Raw genomic sequence first — 13,565 nt, 5'->3', positions numbered from 1 at the left:
CTGACAAGTCTTGGAGCATGTTGGTATAAAATAGGTGTTTGAAAGGTGGTGTATTTGCATTTGGTGAAGCGCAGTTCCCCTGAAGTGAGAGCTTTGAAATAAGTGACAAGAAGCAAAGTTTGGGGTGTTTTTTGTCGGCGCAGGTCGCGGTCGAGGTCGCCGCGGAGACGGGCGCACACGCCAGAGCGGCGGCGAGAGGAGCGGAGCGTCCCCAGCGCGTATCGCATCAGCAACAGCCCCGGCAGCGGCAGGAAGCGGCCGCGCTCCCGCTCCCGGTGAGCTCCGGCGCGGTGCCTCGGGCTGCTGGGCTCTGCTGGGCCTCACCTGTGCGTGTTCTGGAGATCTGATACAAACATACTTGTTGGGAGGAACACCAGAATCATGGGCACGCTTGCTGTTCTCCCTATTCTTGGGTGTTTGAACAGCAGCTGTCCAGTCAAACTGGTGGATGTTTATACACTGCTGTCTGCTGGCCACCAGAGTTCAGATTTTACTGGGAGTTTCATATTTCCCTCTTGATGGGTCATTTACTCATGCTGTGCTTGTGCAAGCTGTATGACCTCTGCACAGGTCATAGCACAACTATGATGTCAACTTTCTTGACATCACATCATATCTGCATAAATATACTCTGATCTAGCAAACAGTTATATTGCAGCTATTTTATTGTCAGACTGGAATGTGAAGTATGAATCAAGGTGTCATTTTGAGAGCACTGTGCCTATAGTCTCTCTTAAACTACTCTAATCAAAATGGCATTTAGTCTTCAACTTCTTTCTCTGTATGTCTTGTGAATAAGAAAGAGATCACTTTCAGCTTCATTAAAAAATTATGTTGTTTTTTATGACAACATCTCTTGATAGCCTGTAATTAATTGATGTGTGGTAGGTATAATTGAGAACTTTCTAAGTGTACTTCAACTGTTTTTGTTTTTAACATTCATCAAATGAAGATAATAGAGGCTCCTGTGGAATTCATGCAAATTTGGTTAAGTGGAACAGATATGGAAGCTTAAAATATTTGTTTTCCTATAAACGCACAAAAGAGTCGTTTTTCACATCCCCATGCTGTTTTTAATGCTGTGTTGGTGCGTTGCTGCTTGACTATTCATTTTAAACTAGGAAATATTTTTAGAATTGTAGATTACAATGGCAGCTGTGAAACAAACTACAGTCACGATTTTAAACTTCTCTTAGGCCTTGAAGAGGAAACCAGAGAGTAACACAATAAAATATGGCAGTAAGTACAGAAGATGTAGATTGAAGAAGGAGTATTGTAGTTAAACACAGAAATTAAAAAAACTGTTTCAACCTTGACATGTTAAATTTTCAAGTAAAAATGTGATGGACCAGTTTCCATGTTCAATTATTGAACAGTTTCTTCATCATGCAGCTGTTCTATTTGTTCATCATAATCTGAGATGGAAAACACCGAAGAAGCTTACAGTAAAATACATTTCTTGCATGACAAATATTTGCCAAGATTTTCAAGATTTAAATATGGACTCTGTTCACAGCTTGGTTACATGATGATGTTTTAAGAAACTAAGCAATTAAAGTGCATAGTTAACCAAGGAATAACTGACTTTGTAACTGATGGTTTTGTGTAGTCATGAAAATGTTAGAGGTTTTTTGTCTGCCACTTAATCATTTATGCAAGAAAGTGTAAGGAGGTTTTGCAATTTCAAGTCTTCAGTGTTAAAATCTATATAAAGAATTGTGGGCTGAAGTCTAAACATCAGTTGTTCACTATTTATATGGAAGTTCAATGTGTTACAGCATAGCACCTCTTAAAGTGGAAAATTCCCACGAAAAATCAAAGTAAAGGAATGAATAATGTGATATTTAAAAGATGGCTAAAAGTTTTAGTGTTTTTAGATGTTCTAGAAGCTTCAACAGCATTCTTCTGAATAGACATCTAGGAATGCATATTAGAGAGAGATGTCTACAGTAAGGTATTGCCTACCTCTAATTAAGGCATCACTCTAATTCTTCTAATTATGGTAATATCAATACTAGTATGTAAATCATACCGACATAAATTTATAACCAGGTAAAAAATGTGATAGTTTCATCTTTAATATATTACTAATTAAATTGTCTTTGAGCTTAATATTGCCAATGAGGTGACTACCTCTGTTCCCCTCTGGCAGTAATAAACGCAGCGGGTACCTGGAAGTCCTTGGTTTCAGCTTTCATGCTGACAAACATTTGTGGATCTAATTTCCAGGTCACAAACAGTTTGCACTTACTAGGTTAGTCTGAATGCAATACAACAGCTCATTTAAAATCTTGATCCTGTGGTTTGTTGCATTGCAGGTTTTCTTTTTCCTTTTTTCTTTTGAAAACCAAACAAATTGGATTTGCCTTGTAGATATTTCACATAGCCATAATTCCATGTTTTGTTTATTTTATGAGCTAGGAAAATTGTAAGGGGTATAAATTCTTACATTTCTTACTGCATTTTAAGTGTCTGATGTTGTTTGGGAAGGAACTTCCCTCTAGCAAAGTTATTCTGCAAATCTCAAATGAAAGGCTTTTTGTTGTTGTCCTGCAAAACGTCAAGCACTGGCCAGGAATTGCTGTGCAGCGTTCCCAGTGAGAACCTCAGGAGCCAGTGTTTGCCTAATGTAACATTTTAAAAGGAGTTTCTGATATTCTATGCAATCATAAATGTGCAGTATTGGGTAAGACTAATGCTTGCTAAATGCAAGAGAAACATCCTGTGGAAGAGGGTACATGAGCTTTCAGAAGTATGAAAAGTAACTTCAGCTTAGCTAGTGCATATTGCTTTAAATATTCTTCAATAAAATATTTTCTTCTCACAGAAGTCCCCATGAAAAGAAGAAGAAGAGGCGGTCTAGATCACGTACTAAATCCAGAGCTAGGTCTCCCTCACCATCCATGTCGCCAGGCAAACCATCCACACACAAGAATTCTGTCCATTCAGCTAGTGTCTCTCCTGTGGAGAGCAGGGAATCCAGCCAGGAACGCTCCAGGTATGTGCTCTGTTCCTGCAGTGCTGCTGTCTCTTGGTGTCTGGGCCAGAGCCGTGGGCTGAGGAGCTCTGTGTGTGTGCAAGGTGTGCTTGTCAAAAGGAAAAGTCCCTGGGACTGAGGAGCTCTGTGTGTGTGCAAGGTGTGCTTGTCAAAAGGAAAAGTCTCTGGAAGCACAGCACTGTCTGCATCAGTCTGATGAAGGTGTTGAATCTCTGTTGCTTTCTGGAGTAAACGTCTCAACCTACTCCTACAGGAAAACTGGTGCAGAAAATTCTGCAACCTATTTCGAAATTGGAAATGAGAAGCTTTCATGAAATGGCATAACTCTTTGAAGTAGAACTTTAATAGACTGGTTTGAATTGTAACGTGTGTCAAGGTTAATGATGAAATTACTTCTAGAATATGGAAGAGTCCTGTTAAAATTCTCAGACTGCTGTTCAGATTTGTCTGAGCAGTTGTACAGGTGATTTTTCTGACCCTGGCTTACATCCTCAAGTTGACTGAGAGAACTGTTGGCTAACATGTGAGAGACATGTACAATAAAACTCAAATCAGGATGGTGAGTGAAATGCATTTTCAAAACTTTTGCTACAAATTTCTGATTTTATTTTTTAGGGGAGTTTCTCAGGAAAAAGATGGCCAAATCTCTTCAGCAATTGTGTCGTCAGTGCAGAGTAAAATCACTCAGGTACAAATAGGCAAATTCAGAGTATGTTGCCTAATTAAGTATGTCCAGCATATTGTTTTCTTCTCTAGCACCTTGGGCAATTCTGAACTTGGCATATGATGTAGGGACATGCTCACTGTCTTTCTTCATCCGTTTGTTTATGGGAACAACAATTTTGTTGCTTCTCTAGGTGCTGTCTTTTCAGTTTTAATCAAGCCTCTAAAGACCAGGCTAAATTCATTAGGCTGCAGTTGTATCCACTGTAAAGATGTTGAAGTCCATATTGTGCTGCAATACACCCTTTTTCAACAGCACATCTTACCATGTACAGCTCTTAACAAGTTTCATGGAAGAAAGAAATATTTAACTTTTTTCAATTAGATATGCTAAATTCAAAGGACAGATTGTCTTAATGATGCTGTGAAAAATCTTTAGAAAATCAGGAGAAAATCAGTAGAAAAGCAGAGCTGCTTTTTATATTCTGATGTTTTTTCAGTGGATAAATTATGCTTTCAAGAAATAAATATTGTTCAAAAATTTAATTCTGCTGTGGAAATAGTGGTAGTTGGGACTACCTCTAGTAGTCTAGTGGTCTAATACCTTACAGACAAAATTTGATCCATTTCTTACGAGAAACCCTAAAAAAGATTATTCAGGAAAATTGTCAAATATAGGCAGCAGGGAAAGAAAAGGAGTGTTAATGTCACAGCACTTCTTACGCTGCCAAACAAGTGCATGGGAATTCCTGGTATGAGAAATGACATACAAACTGCAGCATGGTCTTCAACAGAAAGTAAACATCCCACACTTTGAACACATATACCCTTCAGAGGTCATTTGTTTATGCATTTTTGGGTTAAATGTTGCTTATGGTGTAGCATTTCCGAGTTTAATATTAGACTGCTTGTTTGAAGTGCAGCTGTAAGAGGAGGAATTATTACTCTATCAAAATACAATTCTTGGTTGCTATTTGGAAAAAGTAAAAAATAGGAATTAAACTTACATGAATCTGCAAGATATTTCCCAACACAAATGAGTTTAGCATCTCTTTATCATTAAGGGCTCCAAAAAATGGAATCTAGCTAATTATTAATTATTGTGCTGGCTGACTCTAACCAAGTCCATATTTTTTCTCATCCAGATTTTTCTATCTGTAAACCAGAAGGAATAAAGATGCTAAATTCCCCTCTGAGGTGTTTTGAGAACTTTAGATGCAAAATGCTTTAAAAGCACTAAGGAATATATTTATATTGCATATGTGAACAAATGTTTAAATAACTCTGATTCTTTACTGATACACACTTTTTGTCATCATTTTTTGTAACCCAGTTATTCATGCTGTTTACATGAAAATTCATTTATTTTTGGAAATGCTGTTCCAACTGGATGCTCAGACAAGACTGAGAGTCTGGTTTCACAGTCACTCTGTCATATGAGAAAATGCCTCTGCTGTGTAAATATTTGTTTCAGTTTTACAAAGCAAGAAAAACCCCTTTCTGTTTTAGAGTAATTATTACATTCTTTTCTTAATATCTCTCTTTTTCTCCTTTACCTCTTTTTCCTATTTTTAACCTCCAGTGGTTGGTAATTGTGTGTTCATCAGGATTTCTTTGAAGATAAGGTCATAGTTTTTCCATTTCAATTGATGTGATTTCTCTGCTTTGTTGTGTAGAAACTGCTTGAAATTTATGCAGAGCACTTACTTGCATTTTGGTAAAACCAGACTTCAGTTGCTGTCATAGGAATTTTCTCCAAATTATTTGACTCATTTAGTGGAATTAAACATCTGATGGTCATGACTCAAGTATCCCATGTGGCTGGAATACACGCTAACCCTTCCATGCAGGTTTTTGCACTCATGTGTTTTAGCTCTGTTCAGATGTGTCTGATCGTTTTCCTTTCATTTTCTACAGGATCTTATGGCCAAAGTGAGAGCAATGCTTGCAGCTTCCAAAAACATCCAAACCAGTGCCTCCTGAGACCTGCTGGAAGTGGCCATCAAAAAATTGTGTGAAAAGAACAATTGGAAAAGAGCTGCCTCATCTCAAATGTACAGCTGAGCTTGGCTCACTTGGTTCACAACTCACCTAATTTACCAGAACTCAAGAACCTAAGACCTATCTTTCTGTACAGAAGCATCTCCTTGAAATTTCATTAATTTTTTTCAGACAGAATATCTTTGAAAGTTTTTGGGTTTTGTAAATTGATTTTTTTGACTAATTCTTCAATAACATTTTATGATCAGCAGTCTATATGTGTATATTTGTAAATACTATGTTTCTGTGAAAAGTATTACACAGTAATAAAGAAGGAAACATCTTTCATTAGCTAGAGTTTTTGTGGCGTTCTTAATTGTTTGCAGTTTGGTTTTGTTACAAATTAATGGGTTTTTTCTTTATTATTTTCTGCTTTTTAATTAGACAGGTGTCTTGCCTGGTGACCACCTTAAGCTGAGAAATTCTGTTGATCTTCCTTCATGCACAGGATGATCTCAGAAGAATGTTTGTTTACTTGGATGTCAGTAGTGGACAGTTTTTGAGCAAGGGATGTGGTCTTCTCTCCATGAGATAGAAAGATCTCAAGCCTCCGTGTGAGGAGTTGACCCTTTGAATAATGGTCAGTAGCTCCATTTCTTAGTGTACCTTGTTCTCTCTACTTAGGTACAGAAAAGAGGATAGGTTTGGACATTCATCGGGCATGTATAGAAATCCAACATTTTCCTGATTTAACATCTTTCATAGAGTTGTACAAGATTTTTACTGATTTGTGTTATCCTGACATAGACCTATTAACTTTTTTCAGAAAGTGGCCTCAGTGGCCTTTGTGGCCTCAGTAGAATTGCATATTTATTTATTATGCATTCTTTGTTCAACACTGAGACTATTTTAATGTTTTAATGTAAATGCTCTTAAAATGAGTGCAAAAACCTGCTTTAACAATGAGAGGGTTTTGTCTTGGTTGGTTATATTCAAAAGGTGCCCTTATTGGTAGTTATCTAATTCCATAAAGAATGAGATCATAGCTTTTTCTGATCCCTGAAAAAGTCTGTGATCTATAGTCAGAAAGTGGGTTTAATGACTCACAGTCCTGATTTTCTCAGATTTTATGAAGAGTAGGTGGAGGTTGGAAATGGATTAGAGAAATTGAAGTTCACACTTCCTCATAGACCAGTTGGTAAATTATTTTATTTTATTATTTTATTATTTTATTTTATTTTATTTTATTTTATTTTATTTTATTTTATTTTATTTTATTTTATTTTATTTTATTTTATTTTATTTTATTTTATTTTATTTTATTTTATTAAACACAGATAAACAACCCCAATGAAAAAAATCTAAGTGAAAGCAAGGGGAGGAGAAACATAATTGATATAACTTAAAGTTTAAGTAACACGATGGTCAAAATGGTCCCTGGCATGCCACATGCTCCCTTGGAATGCAAGCACAGTGGTTAAGCCATTGGAAACAGTAATTGATCAGGTTTCTTTTCAATTTTTGGTTAATAATTAGCAGAACTCGCTCTCATACAAACAAGATAAAATGCTGGGTCTGAAGCAAAGAAATTTCATTGTGCACATAACCTGTGATGAAACAGAGCCATCTAAATGGTCATGTAGAATGATGTTATCCACCACTTACCTAGTTATTTCCAAGTTATTTACAGTGTTTTGGCTAGGACAAAAATAACTTTCAACCAGTACCAGAGAGGCACCATTTCCTCTGCACCAATTGGTGACATAGTACTAGCAGAGACAGGTATAAAAGTAATAATGTAGATTTCAAGACAGCTGTTGTAGATTGTTGTGCAGTGTTGGCATTTACCGCAGCTATATTTTTCTCCCGTAAATAGAGTTAAATGTCCCAACATGGTTAAATAATTGGCAGCTTGGATGCCAGTTGTTTGTCAAGTAATAGGAAAAAACCCCAACTCTGATAAAATGGACTGGGCAGCTTGTTTGGCTGCTGCTTTGGAAATGTATTCTCTTTGGGAAGGTTGTTGCTTTAATGACTTCTTAAAATACTTTTTCTTCCTGTGTGCAAGTCTTCCAGTCTTCTCTTTTTTTCTTACTCCCTTTTGAGATATGTAGGGAGATGGAGTGTTTAGCTCCAGAAAAATTTAGATTAAACTGCATTTTTATACAGTCTTTATTTTGGGTTTGTTTATTTGGGGTTTGTTTGCATTTAGCACTCTTTCATGGGGAGTTGTAGTCTCTAAAAAAGTATGTTTTCATTATGCTATTTTTTTCTCTTTCCAGCCAGAATGGACATTTTTTGCAGGGCTTGAACTGCTTTACCAGAATAATTTCACATTTGGAAATCAATGCTGCTTTTTTTGGTCTCTTTACAGGCACCAGCTGTGTTGTAACTGGTTGTAAATGCAGCATGGAGCTTGTGATACAATGAATGCAGTTTCAGGTGTCTGGTATATCAGGAGAATGTGTGACCAGTATCAGGAAAGCATCTTAAAAACTTCAAATTGGGAAATTTTCAAGTGTCTGTTTTCCAGGTATGAATTTGCAGCACAGTCCCTGAGCATCTGGGACCAGGGTTCTGGTTCTGGATCAGCTGGCACCTCACAGCCCACCTCTTGTCCACAAAACTGGATATGCCCAATTCTTTGCCATGTTTCCATGCACCAACTGGCCTAAAAAGGCCCTGGATCACCTGGCTCTATTTCCAGAATCTTTTTTCTGGTGAGAAATACACGATTGCTGCAACAGGGATTTAAAAAATCAGCTACTTCTGAGTAGCCATGAGGAAGGCACTGTGGCAGCTCTTGAGTTGTCAGCAGCTAGTTTTGGTTTTTCAAATTTTTCAAGTATGTGAAAATTACATATTGTGAGATTACTTTGTTTTAAATTCAGTGAAATACAGTAATTCAGGTAACTCCTGAGCTGTAGGTACTTTGAGCTATTTCTCTGCACTAGTGTGACAAAGTAGGACTTGGAATGTTAATATTGGATTTCCAAAGAACTTTGGAAGGGCCTTTTGTTGGTAATGGTGTCAGCCTGTCTTTTCTCTTAGAAGGATCATAGTTTTGCAGATGAAAAAAAAAAAAAGCAACTTAAAAAAAAAATGTCAGGGTTATGTAACAGAGCTTTTTGCTCTGTGTTGATGCAGAGTAGCCTCTTAAAACAAAGAAATAACACTGACAGACAGTAGCAGCTTCCAAGGGGGAGCAGGTTTTTTCCTCTGGAGATTCACATTCAACTAAGATCAAAAAGTACTTGAAATGCATTTGAATCAGTAAGTTCTTTGCAGACGTATTTGTAGACGTTACAGATTCTCTGAGATGGATGATAGGTTTATGTCACAAAACTAATGGCACAAAGGAATCACTGGTTGTGTGTGGCCTTAGGTTGGTCACCTTCTTTGTGAAAGGGTGGAATAGCTGAGGGTGAGGTTCTTGTGTACATCTGTGCGCCAGTCCCTGATCCCAGCTTCCTCCAAAGCAGATTTCTCAGTACAGGCTTCCACAGCTTTGCTTAATCTGCCCACCCTGCTCCAATCCTGATAGTTCAAGAGGTGAATTCAGAACAATTTTTATTGCTCTAATAAAATATTGCTCTAAATTGCTCTAATTTGGATTAATTAGATGTGCTCAACAGCCTTCTCCCTGTCTCTTCAGTCTGGTGGGTGACCTTTTGGTACTAAAACAGTTCACATCATTTGGCCCTCTCAGGATATTTTGTTTTTCTATAGGTGAGGAGACCTAGCTTCCACTTGTTAATGGTTTTGGCTTTCAGCAGTTTGGCTCTGTCAAGCAGCTGACAGCCATTGAGATATATCTGTAGTCTCTTGGTATTATTCATGATTTCCTATCTATTGTCACTTTTAATTCTTTGTTTCACAACATTCTATTTGACAGCAATTATTTTGGAACATACACATTCTCACTTGTAAATTTCATGCATTAAAAACATCAAAATTATATTCTTCATTTTCAGTGGGGCAGCAAACTTTGATGTTTAGAATTAATGTTTTCTTGGATTTAAGGCAATGACTATTACCTTTCGGGAAGGCATTTTATTAGGAAATTCTGTTTAATTAAATTTCTACCTAATTAAGTTGCATTTATTATGTATTCCTCTTCTCCCACCCCTACCCCGAAACTAATTCTATTAAGCAAAGAAATAAAAGACCTGTGGATTGATTTGGTAAACTGCTAAGGCATCTTTGCTAGTTTTCCTTTTGCCATTACAATCTGAAAGCATAAACTACAGCATTGCACTAATTTAACATCGTTAATTTACAAGATGAAAATAACTTGGCTATAACATGAAAATTTGTTTGAAATTCTGATAGATGAAGATCTTAGAAGTTCAGTGTTTATTTTTCCATTTGTGGAAATATGTTCTGAATATCTTGTTTTGCTTTTAGACAGATCCTTTCAGCACAGAAGTGTAGTTCAGTGAAGTATTACATGTAAAAGGAAAGGCTTTATTGGAGCATTTGGCTGGAAACTAAAATCTGCCTGCACACTGATGAGCTTTTGGTCTTTGGTAGCAGCTGGAGTGGCACTGCTGTTGTTACTGTTTGAACCATCGAAGGATTCCTGATAAATCTTGATGCAAAGCATGTCTTTGCTTTCTGCCATAATTTTCCCTGCTCTGGATTACACAGGAGGCACATTCACCCTAATGCATTTTGTGAAATCTTAAAGCAAGATGTGAGCATTTATAACAAATCCACTTTCACCTTTCAGGGTACTTAGAAAACTTGCCTGGTATTTATTTAATATCTTTAATTTGAATGAAGATGATAATCTCTTGGCAAGAATTAATCCTGAACATGCAGCATGACAAACATGACACGAAGCTCTGCCAGACTGTTCTGAAGGTGATGGTGACAATCTGGCTCTGGCTCGCTGCCTCGCTTTCCTCGGGAGACGTGCCAGGACTTCTCTCTGGTAAGGACAAAATGGCTCTGCATGCAATGGCTGCCTGCTGACAAACTCATTTTTCTCTTTACACTGAGTGTTAAACTGATGATCTCTGCATAGGAAGTGAGATGAGTTCTTGTTGATACTTGACAGTGTTACAGGTACAGCTGCCTGCTTGGGTGAAAGCAACCCCAGTACAAGGCTGGAGGAGGGCAGTGCTGATCTCCCCAGACTGAACAGAGGGGCAGATATGATGCCTCACTGAAGGGAAACTGGTGTTACCTGGGCATCTCAGATTCTTCTTTTCCTGTTTCATGTAAAATAAATTCTAAGGATGTCTTTTTCCAGGGAGAAGCTCCATATATGCTTATATTTCCTCTGTTAAAATATAGGAGGATTTGGAGTTTCTCATTAAAATGCAATCCAAAGTTGTGTACTGCAACATTATTTATTAGGATATGGCACCTGGACTGATTGTGGCACTTTCTGTTAAATTATTGCTCTGTCTTGTTATAACAGTTTTACTCCTCCAAAAATGATAAAGCTTGAAAAAAAACCTACCCTGAACTGATCAAGAAATAGGTCAGAGAATTTCCTATAACAAGAAAGGTAATGAAATCTTTAACCTTAGCTCCTCCTTTCTGAAACTCTAGTTCATTTTCTAAGGTAAAATCATATTCTAAGGACTGTTGAAAAGATGAGCATTTTTCCACTTTGTCAAGTAAGTGAGAGGTGATATTTCAGCCTTAAGCTGTTGAAGCCATCAAAAGTACACTGTCTGCAGGTCTGAATATTATAAATCACCAAGTGCAATGATTGAAAGATTTTTATCAAAATCATAAGGTGTTGCTTAAAAAAAATGGTGGGCTGGGTAAAGCCTGTGTTACAATGGTATCATTGCAGTCCTTTTTTGGTAAGATGTCTGTGCTTCAAGAGAAATTAGAGAGATTTATCACTTTAACCTCACCTGAAAACCTTCTCACTGTGGATACTCAGCACAGAGTGAGGAGAGAGCTACTCCAGAGATACAGTTCTAGCTGTTAACCTATTATTCCCTTGGATTCTTAGGGTAAAATGTTCAAGATTTGATAGACAGAGGAATAAAGGTCCTTTAGATGCCCCAGTGTATTGTTTTCTACTCCCAGAACAGAACACTTAATGTATTTGCATAATAAGAAGCCACCAGTTTACTCAGTTGTATCTGAGTTGTGAAAGCCCATGAGGTTGTAAGTTAATGGCTTTCTTGGAATTGCCATTTCAAGCAATAGAGGATCTCGTGTGGCTGCCTTCTCTTTGGAGTTGTGCTGCTGTTTATCAGTGGAGAGATGTTTCCAGCTCACCTGTGTTCTCTCTGTCAGGGCCCTGGATGCAGGAATGGTCTTCAGTGGTCCTGACCAGACTCTTTGTGACCCTCACCTGCTGATGCCAGGTGCCATTTCGGGTTCACAGGTCCCTGCCCTGCCACCTCCCTTGCTGTGCTGAGCTCCCAGCTCCCTCCTCCAGGGACCTCATGCTCTATGACCCTTGTTGCTCAAGTCTAATTCACTGGCTGCTGTCATTTTCCACAGAGAGTCTGTTTGCCTCCACTTGCATATCCTCAATGAGGTTGTCTCCATGTCTTTGGACTAGCTTTGCAGGGATGTATTAAAGTCCCAAGCTGAATGCCATGTGTCTTTGCCACAATAGGCAATAGAAATTTTCTGGACAAAACCAGTAAACTTAACCAACTTTTATTGTACTCATCATCCTTCATAGAAGTTATATTTAAAAATAATATCCAGTGTAATCTGGGAAATCTCTTGGCTGAACTTCTGCAGCTTTGTGATCCAATTAAAACACTCCCTGAATCTACACATCCCATTGCCAAAATTTCTTATGCTTTAAACCTTTGTACATCACGTAACAATTTGTCTTCAGCTGCATCTTCTATTTGTACTTCTGAAATAGGTGTAAGCTTGCCTGACGTTTTTTAATCAGGAAATGGTTTAAATTGACAGCCTCAAGCTGTGGCTGCACATGGAAACACTGAGGCGTGTATCTATTAATTCTGCAGAAGAAGCACGTTAAATTCCCACTGTTCATAATCTCCTGTTGGAACTAATATTGGCTAATGACTTTAATGGTATCACACTTGGCAAAGATTAAACACATCTTTCATTCTTTCCTAAAGCTATTTCTGTTTTAAAGCATTGTAGATAGGAGACAAAGTGGACAAAGAGTGATATAATGTGTTGAATTTAAGAGATTACAGTAAAAATGAATGGGCTATGCTGGCAAATCTGATGGAGGTTATCCAGTGTTTCTTCACTGGGAAAAAGTCATTCCCTCAAGTCTGACAACCTAATGGTTTTGATGACACCAGGATAGTTTTTGAGCTTGGGCACAATAAGGGGTGCTGAAAAGCTGTTCTCATACTGTGACAGTGAAGATTTGCTGGATTTTAAAGCCAGTGCAACTTTGCCAACAAATCAAGTCTTACATCTTCAGAAGCAGAAGCAATTCTGTGTTTTCTTCCCAGGATAATGACTACTTTCCATGGAGCTGTATGTAACAGGCAGTTTGCAATCAGACTTTCTTTACAGAAATTATAGAACCCCTGACCTTCAGACTCATTGCACTTGCTTCCTCTTTCGGACAATCCTCCAAGCCTAAGGCAGAGAGTCTGATTCAGGAAAGCTAGGAGTATGCTTTCTGTAACATCTGAGTTAGGTAGGTCCTTTTTTTGGCAAGGGCAAATCATTTGAATGCTATTTAGTAGACAGGGGGTTAGTTTAATTGTCTGTCTCTATCTGAAGCAAGAAGCAGTTTAGTCTTGCTATGTTTAAGTGGTGACATCTTACAGAGAGACAGAAATAGAAGCAGCTATTGAGGGATGTGCATGGATGAAAGACCTCTGCTCTCTGGACTGGCTGCTCACCAAGGGACAGGGCAATACATAGATTCCCCAGCTGTACAGTTTCAACTCGCTCTCTTAACTGTGTGGAAATGTCCCTAAAATTTAGCCTTTGTATCTTG

At 37.9% G+C, this 13,565-nt stretch overlaps 1 protein-coding gene across 4 annotated transcripts in view; it reads left to right on the top strand.

Annotated features, from left to right (window-relative positions):
• SFSWAP (splicing factor SWAP) overlaps nucleotides 1–5,992 on the top strand; it is a 40,103-nt gene extending 34,111 nt beyond the window's left edge. For 3 of the 4 annotated variants that reach the window (XM_056504299.1, XM_056504302.1, XM_056504301.1), the window contains 4 exons: nucleotides 144–275; nucleotides 2,828–2,998; nucleotides 3,614–3,686; nucleotides 5,579–5,992. In XM_056504299.1, coding sequence (XP_056360274.1) covers nucleotides 144–275; nucleotides 2,828–2,998; nucleotides 3,614–3,686; nucleotides 5,579–5,644 — 442 coding nt within the window. In that variant the 3' untranslated portion in view covers nucleotides 5,645–5,992. The remainder of the gene's footprint in view (nucleotides 1–143; nucleotides 276–2,827; nucleotides 2,999–3,613; nucleotides 3,687–5,578) is intronic. The other variant, XM_056504300.1, reaches the window with a different exon arrangement.
• Nucleotides 5,993–13,565: the final 7,573 nt, after the last annotated feature.

This window comes from Oenanthe melanoleuca, chromosome 15 (genome assembly GCF_029582105.1).
Source record: "Oenanthe melanoleuca isolate GR-GAL-2019-014 chromosome 15, OMel1.0, whole genome shotgun sequence".
NCBI classification, from domain to species: domain Eukaryota; kingdom Metazoa; phylum Chordata; class Aves; order Passeriformes; family Muscicapidae; genus Oenanthe; species Oenanthe melanoleuca.
Note: the sequence above shows the minus strand (reverse complement) of the source record. Positions and strands in the feature narration are given on the sequence as shown.